Source organism: Borostomias antarcticus (genome assembly GCF_949987555.1).
Source record: "Borostomias antarcticus genome assembly, chromosome: 12".
Taxonomy (NCBI): domain Eukaryota; kingdom Metazoa; phylum Chordata; class Actinopteri; order Stomiiformes; family Stomiidae; genus Borostomias; species Borostomias antarcticus.
Window position 1 is genome coordinate 24,554,374 of NC_140245.1, and position 17,500 is coordinate 24,571,873.

The 17,500-nt window shown below is 50.2% G+C and overlaps 1 protein-coding gene across 4 annotated transcripts in view; it reads right to left on the bottom strand.

Moving 5' to 3' along the window:
- Window positions 1-17,500, bottom strand: part of LOC311316143 (nck-associated protein 5-like) — a gene marked incomplete at its 5' end in the record, with an annotated part of 135,426 nt that overhangs the window by 89,027 nt on the left and 28,899 nt on the right. For all 4 annotated transcript variants that reach the window (XR_014630698.1, XM_084446927.1, XM_084446926.1 and 1 more), the window contains one exon: window positions 5,559-5,632. Coding sequence is in view for 3 of the 4 variants with exons in the window: in XM_084446927.1 (XP_084303053.1) it covers window positions 5,559-5,632 (74 nt within the window). The remainder of the gene's footprint in view (window positions 1-5,558; window positions 5,633-17,500) is intronic.

Genomic DNA, 17,500 nt, shown 5'->3' on the forward strand with positions numbered 1-17,500 from the left:
TTGAGCACAGCAAATCAGTCCTAAGTGCTCTCAATCCGCATTGTGGGCTCTACTGTACGTTATGACACATACGTGGGTCTGTGTGGTGGCGGAAGTGACCTTGAGAACGTTTCAATAAACTGTTTCATTAACCCCTTCGATTAACCTCCTCTTATCACCGGCTCTATAAAACTGATGCATGTATTTGGTATGGCCCGACCACGCCGATAAATCAGCTGCCTGGCGGTGCTTGAACACCTAGCTAGCGACCGCGGCGGTAGTCTGTGTATGTGCTGTGCGCTGCTACCTACGGGCCGGTCTGGAAGACGTGTGTGTTGAGGGCATGGATGTGTTAATAGAACTGGATACAGCCACTCCATTCACTGACCGCTATCAAAAGTGAAGCCCTATTGAACCGCGCCATCTTGGCCTAGATAAAAAAAGGTTCGAACTCAAAAGTGAAGGCCTATTGAAGGCCTATCGAATCAAACGACGCGGAATTTGCCAAGATGGCGCGGTTCAATACGCCTTCACTTTTGAGTTCGAACCCTGGGGGCTTGGTTACGGGTCAGGTAGGGTGTCACGCCTCTGCTAATTCCTCCAATAGCATCCAGCGTTTCATCATCGGGTTCTACGACGGTCCCAGTTGCGCGTTGACGGGTATAACGCCTGCGCGCGGTACATCCGCACGATGCATACCGATGCGCAACGCAGCACTGCGCTCTCGAGCGAAACCGGATTAGCTTCGTGCTAGTAGCATGTGGAAGACATGAAGCGCTGCTCGCTATTTCCACCGCTCGGTTTTCAATCAACTCATAATGAATGAACACTCGACCCGCTGGAAGGTTTCATCACAGATCACACATGGAAGGACTTTAAAAGAGGCCAAACCGTTGATTACCAAACGGACAAAATTTCACTCAGTCGCATCAGTGCCAAATTGTGTCGAGGGGAGAAAAGAGGCCGGGATGATAGCCGAGGGAGACACAAACGATGTGAACGCTCTTTGAGATAATTATGGATTCTGATTCATGAAGAACTCTCAAGAGAAAACCGACCTCTTACAGTTGGATTAGGCTAAGTCCTTCACTCTGGAGGCCCGCAAATACACCATCGGATCGTTGTAGGCCTCGCTGGGATTGAGCCTTATCAAATTAGAGCATTAGGACCGGTCAAGTGATCCAATTAAACTTGTAAAACGCGTGGCCTTCACCCAAGTGGGGACTGCAGATTGTTGGGCGTTGGATCGGGGTGCTGAGGCGAGGCTTAAGCCCCTCTCCTCCTCCCTCCTCGTCTGGAGAATGTTCTAGGCCCGGCCCGGCCCGACGCATACTTCCACAGGGGATTAGAGCCTTTCATCTCCACAGACCCAAACCGCCCCGCGCCCGCCAAGCTGCCCGGCTGGCTTAGAGGCGTCTTTGAGGCTGCAGTAGAGATGCCTTGTAGTAGCTTCACGGAGCCACTGCAGTCGTACTGTAAGCCACACCCCCCAGCCCGCCCGCTCCACTCACCCCCCCCCCCTCTCCTACCACCCGCCCTGAAAACACACAGCAGCAAAACCCTCCACTATCAGAGTCCTGTAATCACTACCGTGAACCGACACACACGCACAGGCACGCACACACACGCACAGACACACACACACACACACCCACACACACACACACAAACACACACACACACACACACACACACACACAGACACACACACACACACACGCGCGCATGCACACACACACACACACACACACACACACACACACACACACACACACACACACACACACAGGCTCCCTCTCCCCATCAAAGAGCTTCTCAGTCAGCTACAGAAGATGTTCTCAGCAAAGACAATTCTTTTGAACAGGCAGGCTTGAATGGCACAGTTCCCCGAATGGCATCTAAACTAAGCTGATGTTTATTTATTATATCGAGTTTGCCACGGGACTACTGTGGTCTCGATAAATTAGGGAGAACCAAGTCAATATTTATCACGGACAAATTCTATTCCAAGCTAAACTTTCACATGCGAGCATACTGTTCTCATGGCAACTGTCCAGATTCCTAGGAAAGCCATGAGAATGCTGTGGTCAAGATTGGACGAAGCGGACAAGGGAAGGACAGCTATAGAAAGATGAATGTTTACGGGAAAAAAAAGTATTGCAGTCCAGGAAGCAATAGAGATAACTAATTAGATTTATACTTTTATACCCAGTTGCATTCTGGGCCAGGAAGCAATAGAGATACTGCAACTAATGACTAGTTGCGAGTTCTGGCAAGTAGTAGTACATTGGCTTTTTCTACGTTAAATGCAATTATTGTAAGTGGCTTTGGATAAAAGTGTCAGCTAAATGACTGTAATGTAATTAGATTAATACTTTCATACCCAACGTTGTATTGCAGGCCAGCAAGCAATAGAGATAACTAATTAGATACTTGTGTAATTAGATTAATACTTGTATACCCGTACACCTGCAATGAAAGAGCCTATTGCAGTATTAACTTATTCAACCAGCATCTGACCTCCTTCCTGCCATTTGGAGCCCCATGTCTCATTCTGTGTACCCCCCCCCCCCCACCCCCCCTTAAAGATGACTAATAGTCTATTGATCAGCAGATGTCTCCGCTAGCATCTTTTTCGCAGCTGGACTGCCGCCCGGCCTTCACAGCACAACGGACCGGGCCTGCTCAGGCCTCCAGCTGTGCCAATCTTCTCCCTCTCCTCCCCCCCCCCTGCTCCCTCCTTACCTCCTTCCAGCTCCCCATCCCTCCAGCCCCCCCCCCCCTCTCCCAGCCCCCGGCGCCCCCCCCCTCTCAGCAGGGTGCCGGCATCCTCCCTGAGTCCTCCAAGGTGTACAGGGGTCACAGGGACCCACCATCTGCTCAGCTACCCAGACGGTCAAGCAGGTGAGACCAGCCCAGGCCATGTGTCTCACTATGGGGACAGTATTGGCACAGATGACCCCCCCCCCCCCCTCCACACACACACACACACACACACAAACACTCCCCACATCCCCCGAGGACGGTCGACACTGGAGACCCAGGAAATGCAAAAGAGAGAGGGAGAACGAGAGAAAGGACAGACCAGGGATAGAGGAACTAATCTGTATTGTTTTAATCCAAGGCGGGGGAAGATTATACATTCCGGTTCCCTTGACGCAGCAGCTTTTGGCGGAGGCCACGTGACCCCTCTCCTAGCCAGGCCGTCATGCTTTTTAGCCTCCCAAAGCATCCATATGTCCCGGGACTCAGTGACGTCTGCGCTCCTAAGAAGCCCCAGGCAAGCTGTCATTCAACGATAATGACGCCACATTCATTCTCCGCCGGCCACTACAGCAGATATCCCAGATAGCAAGCGGATGTGTAATGATTCTGGGCCATTTATGGGCCGGAACTAAGCCACAAGGGCCAGATCTGGCCTGTATATGGCCCAGATCCGCTTGCTATCTGGGTATTCTTATTCTGTTCACACTTTTAGACGTGTACCGTACTACTACTTTACACCGCACAAAATAATACTTCCACACGAACGGACGTATTTGGGGAGAGGATGTTTCGGGGGTGGGGGTGGGGGGGTGTTGAAACTCGCCCAGATAGCAAGCGGATCTGGGCCATATACAGGCCAGATCTGTCCCTTGTGGCTTAGTTCCGGCCCATATATGGCCCAGATCCGCTTGCTATCTGGGTCTGTAACCCTCGGCCGAGCTTTTACAGTACCCTGCATCTGACTCGTCTCCCCTCGACGTGTCCCATCCGATGTCGACGCTGTAGACGCGAAGCTTTAGTTTGTGTTGGTCAGGGAAGTGATGCTAGTTAATGGCATGACGAGGAGTGACAGGGCGGTACCCCACTGGGGTTTTGTGTTTCGTTTTGGCCAGCATTAACCGAGAAGAGGGGGTGCTTCGGAGGACTACCGTACGATCACACAGCAGATGCGTTTGACATCTGAGCAGGAGAAACACACATCCTCTTGTCTTTTTACGAGAGTACACAATTTAATTAATTCTGAAATATTGTTCACGCACCCAGAGCATTAGAATTGCAGCAAGTTGTTTTAAGTGTGCAATTACTGTACAATTAGAATGAAATATCCCATGCCTCTAGCTGGCTCCCTCAACTGTGCAGAACTAGCCTATCATGTAGTGCCAGGAAAATAAAAAGAAGTCATTGTGTCACTAGGTCATAAAATGAGGAAGTCCAGAATTAGTGGAATGTAAGTGGTTCTCCTTTCTCCTCCCGACGGATTGATGGCGTCCATATTCTAAGGGTTGGAGGGGTGGGAGGCCAACGATTTCTCGGCGACGTAGCCATGAGACGCCGCCTAATAAGGGAAGGAGGCGTTCTCGGTGACCGGGCTCTCCTCTCCAGCCCAACAAAAGGCCTTGACGGAGTCATTTGTCACTGTCACTACCAAGACTCTGGCGACGTCGGAGGAAAAGCCAACGATCTGTGGACAGGAAGTCTCCATTTCGAGTCCCTGCATCGGCGCGCTGTTAATGTGCATTTATTGGCGGATGACCTAATTCCTTTGGGTGATTCAGCGTCCAAGTGATTAAATGTCAAGCGTCGAAGACCCGGGAGTATCGACTTTGAATCGCGTTCGCGTTTTACAGGGTGGAATCAGCCGTTGGACAAAAAAAGGCACAAAACTGCTGTATGGTCAATCGGCTACTGTGTCGTGGAAACTCTGCATGAGCGTCCGGGCAAGTTCATGACTTGCAACCAGGAAGTGAGGACCGCGGCGTCAGGACGGTCCTCGGGGAGATGACGGACACAGTCCCAGCCCGCCATTAGGTCACTTCGGGTGTCAAAGAAGAAGAAGATCTCTCTTCATCCGAGGGGGCGGGGTGGAGGGGGGGGGGGGGAGCAGGGGGTTGGCTGGGGCAATTACGCCTTTACACACCACTTCCTCGGCCCTTTTTCATTGAAAGGCGACCCAGGCTAGTAAAGGCCGTGGTCAGTGGTCAATGACCCCCCCCCCCCCCCCCCCCCCCCCCCCCCACACACACACACACCACCACCTCCTCCCAGCCTGGGACTTCTTGGTGACTCTTCTCCCTGGCCCCCCCCCAACCTGCTCGCTCAGGGGGAAAATGACCTCTGGAAAGTTGGGGGGGGGGGGACCAGCCCCATTGAGACGGAGAGAGGCGGCACAATGGGGGTGTGAAGTTTAAAAAATTGTCTCCCTTTTCTGTGGGCGTAGTGACACTGTGAGGACTGAGGGTAGCTCTGAGGGCCAAGGTCACTAGATTGCCATCTCCTCAATGCTTCTCTGTCTCCATTGTCTGCCTAATCCCCCCCCAGAAGACCCCTCCATGAGAAATGTCCCAGTCGAGCCCCCCCACTCCAACACACACACACACACACTGGGCCAAAAAACTCTCCCTTTTGTCAGACACTTTTTAAGGGGGTTTGTCCCACAATGGCATTTCTCAAGTCCGGACACAAAGCTTGTCTCCACTTCCAAACGAAACAACATTGTCTTGCTGCCGCTCTCTGGGAATGGATTGCAGGCAGCTGCTGATGTCTCTGCCTGCAGCCCCACATCTGTCAGAAGGAGCAGCGAGGAGCGTCCTTACCTCCTCACACCTCTCCGTTCCTCCTCCAGCTGTTTGAGAAGCTCCTCCATGCATTTGTGGGTGTTCATGTACTCCTGCGAACGACAGGGGAGAGGGTAACGTCAACACTGGATACCGCGTGTAAACATTTACAAAGAACAAAGCGGGGTGCGGCGAGCGGCATCTGGGCCTCGAAGGCTCGGCGTCGATCACGACCCGGAGCTGTCAGCTCGCAGTCGACAGGCAGGAGCCCAGGAACGTGCGCACGCCGCGTGTATAAAAACCCACCAAAATCATTACTTGGATTTGTGTATTTGCTCAGACTTCGACAGCCCAAACACAGACAGGTCGAAACAGAACAGGACCGGCGTCTCGGGCGGCGTGATGAATTGGCGCGGTGGACATTCTTTTTCTCCGCTCGCTTGCGGGGAGGGAGAGGGGGAGGGGGGGGGAGAGGAGTGTAACTCCAGAAGCGTTTCGGGGTAACTCCTCATGGCCTAGCTCCCGGGCCAGCCAGCTGTGTAATGTCATGTGGGAATCGCCACACTCAACAAACGTGTGCTACTGAATTACAGCATGGACCAAATGAGCTAAGACCAGTATGGAAAAACAGATGTTCAGCTTATTTGGCCGTGCCTAATGATTAGCTTCTCTACGGTCTGACTCTATAGCAACCTGGAGGGTGGGGTTTTTAAGAAATAGGCCACATAACCATAATATCCCCCCCACATCTGTGTGCTGAAAAGCATACAGTGGAAGTTGTGGTTGTGGTAACATATGAAGAACTGGTTAGCGGCTTTAGCCTTTAGTGTTCAGTGTGCTTGTGGTGAAGGCTAATTAATTAGCGTAGATGTTTGCTCTGCTGCTCCTGATGGATCTCCTGGGCAAGGCGCTATCTCATCATGACAGACGCTCGCCATTGATTTCTCTAGACGGCAGTCATGTGTTCTCCTGCGCATAATTTAATTCAATAATGGGGATTTCCCCAGGGGAGATGACCCAGCGAAGTCTCTAGACCCCTCTCATGGACGCATTTTGTGCAATTTAACAAAATCATTACTGTAGCTATACCCAGATAGCAAGCGGATCTGGGCCATATACAGGCCAGATCTGGCCCTTGTGGCTTAGTTCCGGCCCATATATGGCCCAGAATCATTACACACCCGCTTGCTATCTGGGTACCTACTGTAGGCTACAGATATAGCGTTATTTTGTACCATGTTGTGTGTGTCCTCCATGTACGAGTTAGCATACTGTATGTCCCTTTCAAAACTCCAGGCAACATTTGGATCATATGATGTGTCTTTGTAGAAGAACGAGAAAAGATGATGATGTGTGCGCCTCTCTCTCCTCCCAGAGCCCCCCACTGTTGACGCTGAAGCAATTATCACATGTGAGATGGCCCACTGTAGCGCCCCCCCCCCCCCCCCACACACACACACACACACACAGACTGCCCCAGAAAGGCCCCGATGCCAAATGGACATGACTGGACCTCCGTGAATCCCCAGTCAAGGACACTGGGTGACCCTACAGCACAAGAGCGGAGTCCAAACCCAGATAGCAAGCGGATCTGGGCCATATATGGGCCGGAACTAAGCCACAAGGGCCAGATCTGGCCTGTATATGGCCCTGATCCGCTTGCTATCTGGGAAAGCATCAAAACCGATCAATACAACCTGTGATTTTCTTTTTTTTTAAGAATTGAAAACCTGTAAAATCATTGTACTTTTTTTTTTGCCTTCGAAACATTTCCAATTATTATCACACATCTTTACTAGAACTAATGATAGTAATAATACTGTTGGCGGCGTTGGTGTTGGTGTTGAGTGCCCCTGCTCACCCCCAGGGCTTCTGGTCGTCAGGGGGTGCCGCCGCACCCAGCTGTGCGCTTGTCACACCAAACCCTCAGAGTCCGTTTGGGTTAAATAAAACGTGCAAAACTCAATAATCCCCCATTAACCTCAGCCAAACAGATCAATATCTGCAACCACAACATTTGGAACATGTCTATTGAACAAACTAGTTTGTGGTTAGGATTAGGTTAGCTTGTGGTTAGGATTAGGTTAGCTTGAGGTTGGGATTAGGTTAGCTTGAGGTTGGGGGGGGGGGGTAAAGTGTGTTTTGAGCAAGAAGTCTAGTTGTATGCAGTAACAAAGATTAAAGTGACTGTGAAGTGAATTCTGATATTTGTTTCGAGACACTTTTTACATGCTAGAAAGTAATTGCTGAAAATGTGCAGAAAGTCTGTGAACTATGTTGCACTGAATTGTGGAATTATATACCTGTAAACTGTTTTTCAACATTTTTATTTTCCTGATTTTTAAAACATGGCCTGGTGATGTCATGAGGCCTTACATAATGGTGAGCGCACATTGTGATGCGTACAGTGATGCGTTAAAACTCCATTTGCGCAGTCTTGAGTCTAAGCAGCAAACTGAGCTGTTTTTGAACTCGGCTTTCTAACAGTTCTGAAGGTTTGTTTTGACTCTGATTATTGTGGATACTTAATGAAACACTAAACTTTCATATCATATATGCATTTTTACTATTTCAAACCGAGTTTACAGTCACTTTAATACAACCACAATCAAAGAATCACCAGAGGATTTCCCAAGAAAATGAGGTCAGGTTTCGTCCCGTGTCAATAACGAAACCGTCCTTCGCCAGAGTGACACACCGGAGAAATATTTACACGCCACATCAAACGTTTAAGTAAATCTGTCTAAGTCAGTGTTGTCATCGCGTAGCCCTCGTCTAATGAGAGGGTAGGGTGGAATCTTCCTCCAGGTCCGAGAAGGAATGCTGGGAATGCGGCGTGCCTGATTGTCATGTGAAATGGAGGGTTTTTAAACGGCTGATTTAGGGCTTAACTCGCGCATGTTATGCCCAGCACACCGCCATGCATCACGTCATGTGTTCTGCGCCGCATTATTTCTGACGTTTTTACGGCGTATGCGAAAGCCGTCCCGTTCCCACGAGGGTCACCACTCACGTTGGGTGTGTGTGTGTGTGGGGGGGGGGGGGGGGGGGTAGGGGGTGTTTGGGGGCGGGGGGGAAGGGGGGGTTAATGTACCTTTAGACTTTAACTTTATCTCCAACGCATATTTCCAGACCTAAACGTCGGGGGGTGCGTTGCCGGGCCAAACCATTCTTCAGGGTGGTTAAAATGTCCGGGACAGTGCTAAAGTCGCAGGTACCTGGTAATCACCTTCGCAGAAAACCCTGCTAAATCATCTGGAGTAGTAAAAAAACAAAACAAAAAAACACTCACTGTGAACTCCGCCAATGACTACACACTCTCAGCACCGAGTCAGCTCTCTCATGAGGCTTGTGTGTGCGTCCCATTAAAAGCACAATCCTCCACGGCACTTACGTACTTACGTACAGACCGTTATTTACAGCGGAGAGACATAGGTTTCCAAGAGCTGCCGAGAGTTTCCAAGACCGGAGGATTGTCTACCCAGATAGCAAGCGGATCTGGGCCATATACAGGCCAGATCTGGCCCTTGTGGCTTAGTTCCGGCCCATATATGGCCCAGAATCATTACACATCCGCTTTATGCCCACCCCCCCATTGCTCTCTGGAAAGCACATTGTGTTGCCTCTGTGTATGAAATGTGCTATACAAATAAAGTTTGATTTGATTTGATATTGTGGCCCCTGGCAATGCAAGGCCCTCAGAATCGTCCTAACCCCCCCCCCCCACACCCGTCAAGGCAAAAAAAACAAAAAACTAGTTCTGCTGCCCCACAGATAAACACTCAAACACGCATGAACACACACACAATGCACAAACATACACACGCATGGAGACACACACGCATGTTTGCATGGATGCACACACACACACACACATGCCAAATTTCCCCCTGGGGGGATCAATAAAGTATCTATCTATCTACACAACACACACACACACACACACACACACACACACACACGAGAGCCCGCCTACATGTGCAAATATCAGTTCAAGATGAATGGTCCAGATTGTTCAGTAATAAGACATTAGATTCATTATTCATTCTTATTGCAAACAGCTCTCAGCAGTTTCACGCATACTTACAGATTCATAGGGATGGGATCATGTCCTATACTAACCTCTGGTTCCAATACAGCCCGCTTTCCTTTAGACCTAACCCAGATAGCAAGCGGATCTGGGCCATATACAGGCCAGATCTGGCCCTTGTGGCTTAGTTCCGGGCCATATATGGCCCAGGATTATTACACATCCGCTTGCTATCTGGGAACTGAGAAAACCTAGAAGCAGAAGTAGGTGACCTATCCCAGATAGCAAGCGGATCTGGGCCATATATGGGCCGGAACTAAGCCACAAGGGCCAGATCTGGTCTGTATATGGCCCAGATCCGCTTGCTATCTGGGATAGTTGCGTTTGAGGTCAGTGTGTGGTCCTTGAAGTGCTCTCCGTCATGTGATCCCCACCTCCCACCCCTCACCTAGCGGTGGCCGCGAATTCGGAGGCGTGGGCAAGGCGCAGAGATAAGGAGCGTGAGCAGTCCGCCCTGGTGCACTCTGGGAAGTAAGGACCAGTCAGATACAGGGTCGTGACCTCCACCCCCCCCCCCCCCCCCCCCTCACCGCCTCAACGTGGCCCTGGGACCCGGCGGGGTCGGACGGAGAACTGAACACTGACGGAGGGGGGGGATGGAGGGCGGAACTCCCAAACGGTTGATAGCAGTCAAAGGTCACGCCAATAGAACGTCCCATTTCTTTCCGCCGGCATTTTCATCGCTACTTGAAAATGAATGATAATTCCGACTCTGCGGTGCGTTGAGACAGGGTCGATCTGACGCGCCCTTTAAAGCTCGCGTTGATCCACGGGTATCAAATCAAAAATCATACTTTTTCTTAGCCGTACGATATTCAGAATTTACAGCGCGCCAGCGATCTGAGAGTTATTCGCGTGCGTCTTCGCCGACGTCAATGAGAGCATCGACTCTCACATCTCCTCCTCCGATCGCAGACGGCCGCGCCCGGTAAGACGGATGGCCTCTCCTCCATCCTGGACTCGCTGGCCGTTATCTCCGCCGACCTCGTTAGGATTCATTACCCTTATCAGCTGGGGTCTGTAGCTCAGCGCCCATGATCTTTCACTCCCGGACATTATTCACGGCTAAATGGGCCTGGCGTGTCCGCGTATCAGAGCAAGCCATCAACCAGACGACGTCTCATCTCCGTGAGACCATGAGAGCCCCCCCCCCCACCCCCGCCCCCCGATAACCGCGGCCTCGCAAGGGTCCGGGAGGGAGGGGGGGGGGTTTCCATGGTGAGAGGCTGCCATTTGTCAAAGGAAGGCTATTGAGTTTTGTAGAACGTCGATGTATGGGGGGAGAGATATGCGGGCGCCATCATGACTGACTGTATTCATCGCTCTGTAGCGTCGCGTTTCTGACTGCGCCGCTAAACTGTAGACGTATTTATACAGGAAATTAGGATTTTTTCCCCCCCAGTACAACTGGGAATAATGTGACCATGAAATATTACATTATGCGTCCCTCTTTGGAATAAGAGCGAGGTGTCCTAACGGCACGTGGACATTTCAATTTCGATTTCTTTTATCGTACTGTATGTGCTTCGCTCTTGATGGCCGAGTATTTGTTCAAAGCTCCAGACAACGGCAGCTTTTATGAGTCCCTCAAGAGCATCAGAGTAGAGAGGCTTCTCTAGGGATATTCTTCACCTGCATACCTCACCCAACCGAGGGTGGGTTCAGGAATATGGATTACCTGGCCCTACAAAGGGGGCCTGTTCATCTTCCAGGGTGGGATCCTCCCCCTGGCTCTGCTATCTGATGTTCTCTTACAGCACCTAGTCCGGCCCGAGAAGCCCAACATCAACACCTCGCCAGAGCCCGGACTCCAAATCCTGCAGATTATCTTTCCAAACATTAAGCTACGTTCAACACTCAAATATCCCCGTCTCCTCTCTCTCCCCTGACCACAGAGAGGGGCATTCATACCTGGATGGCGAACAGTGGCAAAGCTGTTCCACCATGCAAATCACACCAGAAATGAATATATCGGAGCTGCCACTGCTCCTCAATCACCCCAACAGAGCTGCCTGTGTGGGGGGGGGGGGCGCGTATCCCGATCTCCGACCTTCGTTTTTACCGTGTATCTCTGAAAACACGCCGGGGGGGGGGGGGGGGTTCAGGTTGTCCCGAGGAATGCGTCCGTAAGATCTAAAAAATAAATACCCTGTGTGTTCACACACACGTGTTGATGTTTCCAAGCATAATAGGGATCTGGAAACGGGGATGGGGGGGGGAGGGGCGGGGGTTGAGGGGCGTGTCCGTGCCCAGACTTTACGGCCCGTGGGGTTGCCAGTGTTATGGCCGTCTGGGGACTCATACCAGACCAGGTGTGTTTAGATCGGGAGGGGTGATGACGGAAATGAAAAGGAAAGCTGGAACCTGGCAACCCAGAATAATGCCCCCTTAGAGAGTGGGAAAGAGAGAGAGAGAGAGGGAAAGAGAGAGAGAGGGAGGGAGGGAGGGACAGAAAGTGAGAGAGAGAGAAAAAAGAGAGTCAGGCAGAGAGAGAAAGAAGCAAAGAGCACAAAAGAGATAGATGGACGTACAGAAAAAGAGAGAGAGAGGGAGAGAGATGGAGAGAGAGAGAACTGCTCAGGGATCTGGTTGGAGGGAAGGGGTGGATCGGTCCACGGGCCTGATGCTGAACAGATGTTCATTCACGGGAGGAATCTGGGCTTCTGTTTGCCCAGGCTTTGACGGGCGGGCGCCACAACTAACCCCGCCACACCGCCACGACCCGCCGAGCTATTAACGAGAGCGCCGACGATTCGGTGGCCGGTCTCGCCGTTGTGTATCGCGGGAAATCAAGGGGGGGCTTGAAGACCCCCCCTTTCAGCGCACGGTAGCGTGCGCTCAACAGTTGGCAGCAGCGGTCGGAGGATCGGTCCAACTCACACCTCTCCTTATTACCACTTAACTGTATGCGCTTTGTGTCATGGCGTTGGTTTACACTGACTTCACACCATGTCAAAGAAGTGTTTGTGGGTTAGTTCCAGCTCTCGTTCTTGGCCAGTGAATGGCGATGATGAGGACTCTGGTGTAGGAGAATTTCTTCTTTTTTCTTTTTCGCTAAGAAGGGAACCTTCATGGCCTATTTATATTCCCACCACCCAAAATATAATTCAGACTCAGCATATGGAGTTAAAAGTAAGGCTTTTTTTTATTACTAGAGCTCTTAGACATGACTAAAACAGGGTAATCCAACCGTGATCTTCCACTCGCAAGCGCAGTATGGTGGAGGAAGGAGAGGGAATTCACGCTAACAGATTAGCGCTGTGAAATACGGCTTAGTCTCATCACGCCTCACTTCCGGGTGCGCGTTAAGAGCCATGTGCCGGTTTATTACCCCCCCCCCCCGACCCCCACCCCCCCACCCACCCATATATCATCAGCTTTCCGACACTCCACATGTATTAAAGGGCAGCTAGCCTCAGGTTTGCGACAGACTTGGCTGTCCGGTCCAGATTCTGATCAATTGATTAGCCTCGTCTCTGCTACAGGCTGACCGCATGTGTCGGGCAGATGTTGAGGCAAGCAACGCATTCCTCAGGAAAGCATTAAAGCCCCGGTCAGTGATATTTACGAGAATGTCAGGAATGGGACGGGCCCCCTGGGCCTGTAACTTAACCTACAAATACTTAAATGAGAATAGTTAAACCGTCTTAAATTATCGCCAACCCCCCCAAAAAATCGAAGGCTGTATTTTTATTTTTTTATGTCGGTTGACCCATCACTCGCTGGTATGCGTAAATGGCGGACTGTGCCTTTAAGTCAGCTCCTGCTCCTGGCTGGTTCTCCCGTCTCCCCAGGAAGGTTCCGGAGGTTTCCGGCAGGCAGGGAGAGGATATGGTAATGTGACAACAGGACCCTGTTTGTTAGCTCTGCTGTCACCCCTCAGTGCCACTCATGCTTGTCACATCCATATTCCCCATCTTAAGTGACAGTGATGGACAACAGATAGGGGGAGCGCGGGCTATCGCTTCTTCAGCAGGCTGTGGTGTGTGCGTGTGTGTGTGTGTGCGTGTGTGTGTGTGTGTGTGAGTGTGTGTGCGTGTGTGGGTGCGTGTGTGTGTGCGTGTGTGTACAGTATGTGTTCTGAAGGCAGCGAGGTGTTCTGGAATGGGAATGAGAAATGCAAGAAATGATTGTCTGTCATGAACTCTGACCTCTCGACCGAACTCTCAGAGATGGTTATGCTCCTAGTCATGAATAATTTTGCCGGCAGCGGAAGATCTTTCCGTTTTGGAAAAAAAACAAAACCCTCCATGCCTGTGGCCTATTCAACCGATTCAACCCGAATGAAGATTAATGTCAAACAAATCATATCCCTAAACGACGGCCATTCTGAAGCGGATATCATAGTAATGTCCTTCGGCCAAAACCGAAATGTCATCGACATTCATACTGTAATTACAATCGTTAGAACTTTTGCTATCCGTATAGATGTATACTCCCCAGATAGCAAGCGGATCTGGGCCATATACAGGCCAGATCTGGCCCTTGTGGCTTAGTTCCGGCCCATATATGGCCCAGAATCATTACACATCCGCTTGCTATCTGGGTCTAGGACTCTATAGCAAGGGTATATTCACCATACTACACCCCGTTTTGAGACCAGCTGTGAAGGATCATGTACCATGTATGGTAAAAAAAAAAGAAGGTGTACAACATTGAGAATTACAGCGGAATTATGCTGAGTCGATTAGCGATACACATTAGGCTAAACTACATCGCTCTGAAGAGATGGTTTCCTTCCTTTCTGAGACCACTTAAGCCTCCACTTCATGGCCTCCTTAGCACACTCTCTCTCTCTCTCTCACACACACACACACACACACACACACACACACACACGCGCAAGCCTCTCTACACAGACACCTCTTTCTACTATATTCCCACAACCAAACCCTTTCGCTGAACGTTTTGCTGAAGCCAGGATTCCGCGCTGTCCTGTACATTTAGAGGCAGCGTAAAACAGATCCTCAAAAGTGACCCCCTGTGTGTCCCTGAGAAACGCTGAACGGTGACAGCTGCGAGTGGCACAAGAGCAGCGTGCTTGAATATCTATCGCCGATAAAGATCGACTGGACATTAAATCAAATCAAACTTTATTTGTATAGCGCATTTCATACACAGAGGCAACACAATGCGCTTTACAGAGAGCAATGAGAGGGGGGGAATAGGTCCCACCCCTACATATTTCAGGGACATGGGAGAAAATTGAACGTATATTCCACAAAATACAACATGTGAAACATACAGGTACAATGTGAAGATGGTGAAAAAAAAAAAAAAAAGCAGTAATAAAACCATAGTGAAACTGTGTGATGATGCCATTTATCTGTCCATCGCCTCAAACTCAGACTCAAACTCAGACTTAGACTCAGACTCAGACTCAGACTCAAACTCAGACTCAGACTCAGACTCAGACTCAGACTCAGACTCAGACTCAGACTCAGACTCAGACTCAGACTCAGACTCAAACTCAGACTCAGACTCAGACTCAGACTCAGACTCAGACTCAGACTCAGACTCAAACTCAAACTCAAACTCAAACTCAAACTCAGACTCAGACTCAGACTCAGTGTACGTCTGCTGTGGGACTGGGATGGTCCATTCACTCTGTTCGGTGGGGGGGGGGGGGGGTTTGGAAGTAGTACATAACGTGAGTATGAATTTGGAGATGGTAAGAGGAGGAGATGGATAAGATAAGATGATGATAGCTTTTGGATTTTTAGCCCAAAACCGCTGTAAAAATAAGATGACTCCCTTCAATTTTAACAAACAGTTCTCGTTTAAACTCATGTTTGATACCGTACATCTAATCATTTTATAATCCCATTTTCCCTGAACCTCTACCCATCCCTGTTTTTGAATTTACTTGAGTTAAATGATAATAAACCCCATAAATCCTGTTTTGTCATAGAGCGAGGCAGGAATGTGAAGATCTACAGCATGCTATTTACACAGTTAGCACTAAATCCATGCTGTCATCTTCCCAAGTGGAGGTCTATTTTTAGCGGCCATATTTGTTTGATTAATTCCAGATGGGACGCGGAGAGGAATTCGACATGGCTGCTGGTTCTCATTAGGCCCCAGACGGGGTGACATCAGTGGACCTCCACACTCTGTCGGTCCTGGGTTCCAACCCGGCCCCGGAGAGAGCGCCGCGCGGAGGTGCTAAAACCTCCGCAGACGCCGTCCCCACGCCAAATCAGGAACAGGAGGCGCCGCGCCGATACGTGAAAACACGCATGAATCACGCTTCACTTGGGAGTCTCTGAGACTTCTCAACTGTCCCTCAAGAGACCCTCATCCCAAAGTTATGTGTTTGTTTTATCTTTTTGAATTATTTCCATACGGACCGTCGCGTTACTGAATTTGGCTCTTCGGGCCAAGAAAGTGATAGATCCGCTACTGTGGGAAAATGTCACAAAGGAAGGGCCGGACTTCCTTCAGTCAGGCCCGCTATTGGCCAGCTATTTGCTCCTACGATAACAACATGTCGTCCTGTGGTTATTATTTGTTTACTCAGCTAACCCTCTTTATCTGGGGCGCCCCTCCACCCCTTTAAAACATACCCAACTGGCCGAGCCTTCTCCTGGCGCTCGCTCGGCTTTTTTCCACGACCGCCGCGGCGCTCTTTAATGGAAGGATCGGGGCCGAGCCAGCTCTTTCTCAGAGGGATACAATGGTACAACCATCAGATTCCCTCTAACACTGAACGCATTACCCTCTGCATGAGCTGCTCACCATCGCATTATGCATTACCGGAGAACGCGGAGGACTGTTCTGCATTGTTCCCCTGTAGGTCACGGGTTGAACCCGTGCAGGGGCCGGGTCGGCCTTTCACAGTGATGGATTGACTGAAGGCCATCACTCTATTGACACACAGGGAATGTGACTGCTGTGGATTTCTATTGAATACCTGTTCTTCTGGTTACCACATAAAAGGAGAGGAGAAAATAGCCACATGTAACTAGGAACGAATATCTACATATTTGACCCCCCGAACATTTAACCCTTCCTGGTGTTGAGCTGGTAGGTGTGTGTCTCTGTGAAGCTGAACTCTTCACTTCAAACAAACTCGATCTCAAACAAACTCTTTCACAACCGAACATTAAAGTCACCTACGTATGTCGATGACGCCGTTCCACACATTGAGCAGCGACACAAAAAAACCTGAAAGCCCTTAATCTGTTGATTCATTCCAGGGGTGGATTTACTGAGCTGCAACACTAAGATGTTCATTTAGAGAGAGAAGGGAATGAGAGAGGGAGAGAGAGAGAGAGGGAGAGAGAGAAAGAGAGATAGAGGGAGAGAGAGAGAAGGAGAGAAGGAGAGAGACAAGGAGAGAGAGGGAGAGAGAGAAGGAGAGAGGGAGAGAGAGAAGGAGAGAGAGGGAGAAAGAGGGAGAGAGAGGGGAGGGAGAGAGAGAGAAGGAGAGAGTAAGAGAGAGGAGGGAGAGAGAAGGAAAGGGAGAGAGAGAGAAAGAGAGAGAAGGATAGAAAGGGAGAGAGAGGGAGAGAGAGAAGGAGAGAGGGAGAGAGAGAGGGAGGGAGAGAGAGACAAGGAGAAAGGGAGAGAGAGAAAGGAGGGAAAGAAAGAAAGAGAGGAAGAGAGAGAGAGAGAGAGAGTATGTACCCTCATGTATTCCTGAGACCACCAGAATGCTTCTCGGGCTCCTCTTGGCCACGCTGGAGTCAGGCCATGAGATCACCACAGGGGAAGTGGGTCAGCGAGGCTCAATAATGCGCTAATTCAGCTCGTCTGAACCCAGCCAATAGTCCTCTAGCCCCTCCAACCCACTCTAATAATACACTCCTTAAGCTCGCTGGAGGGAGGGAGGGAGGGAAGAGGGTTAGGTTATATGTACCAAGCGAAAGCCTCAGAAATAAAGAAGCCC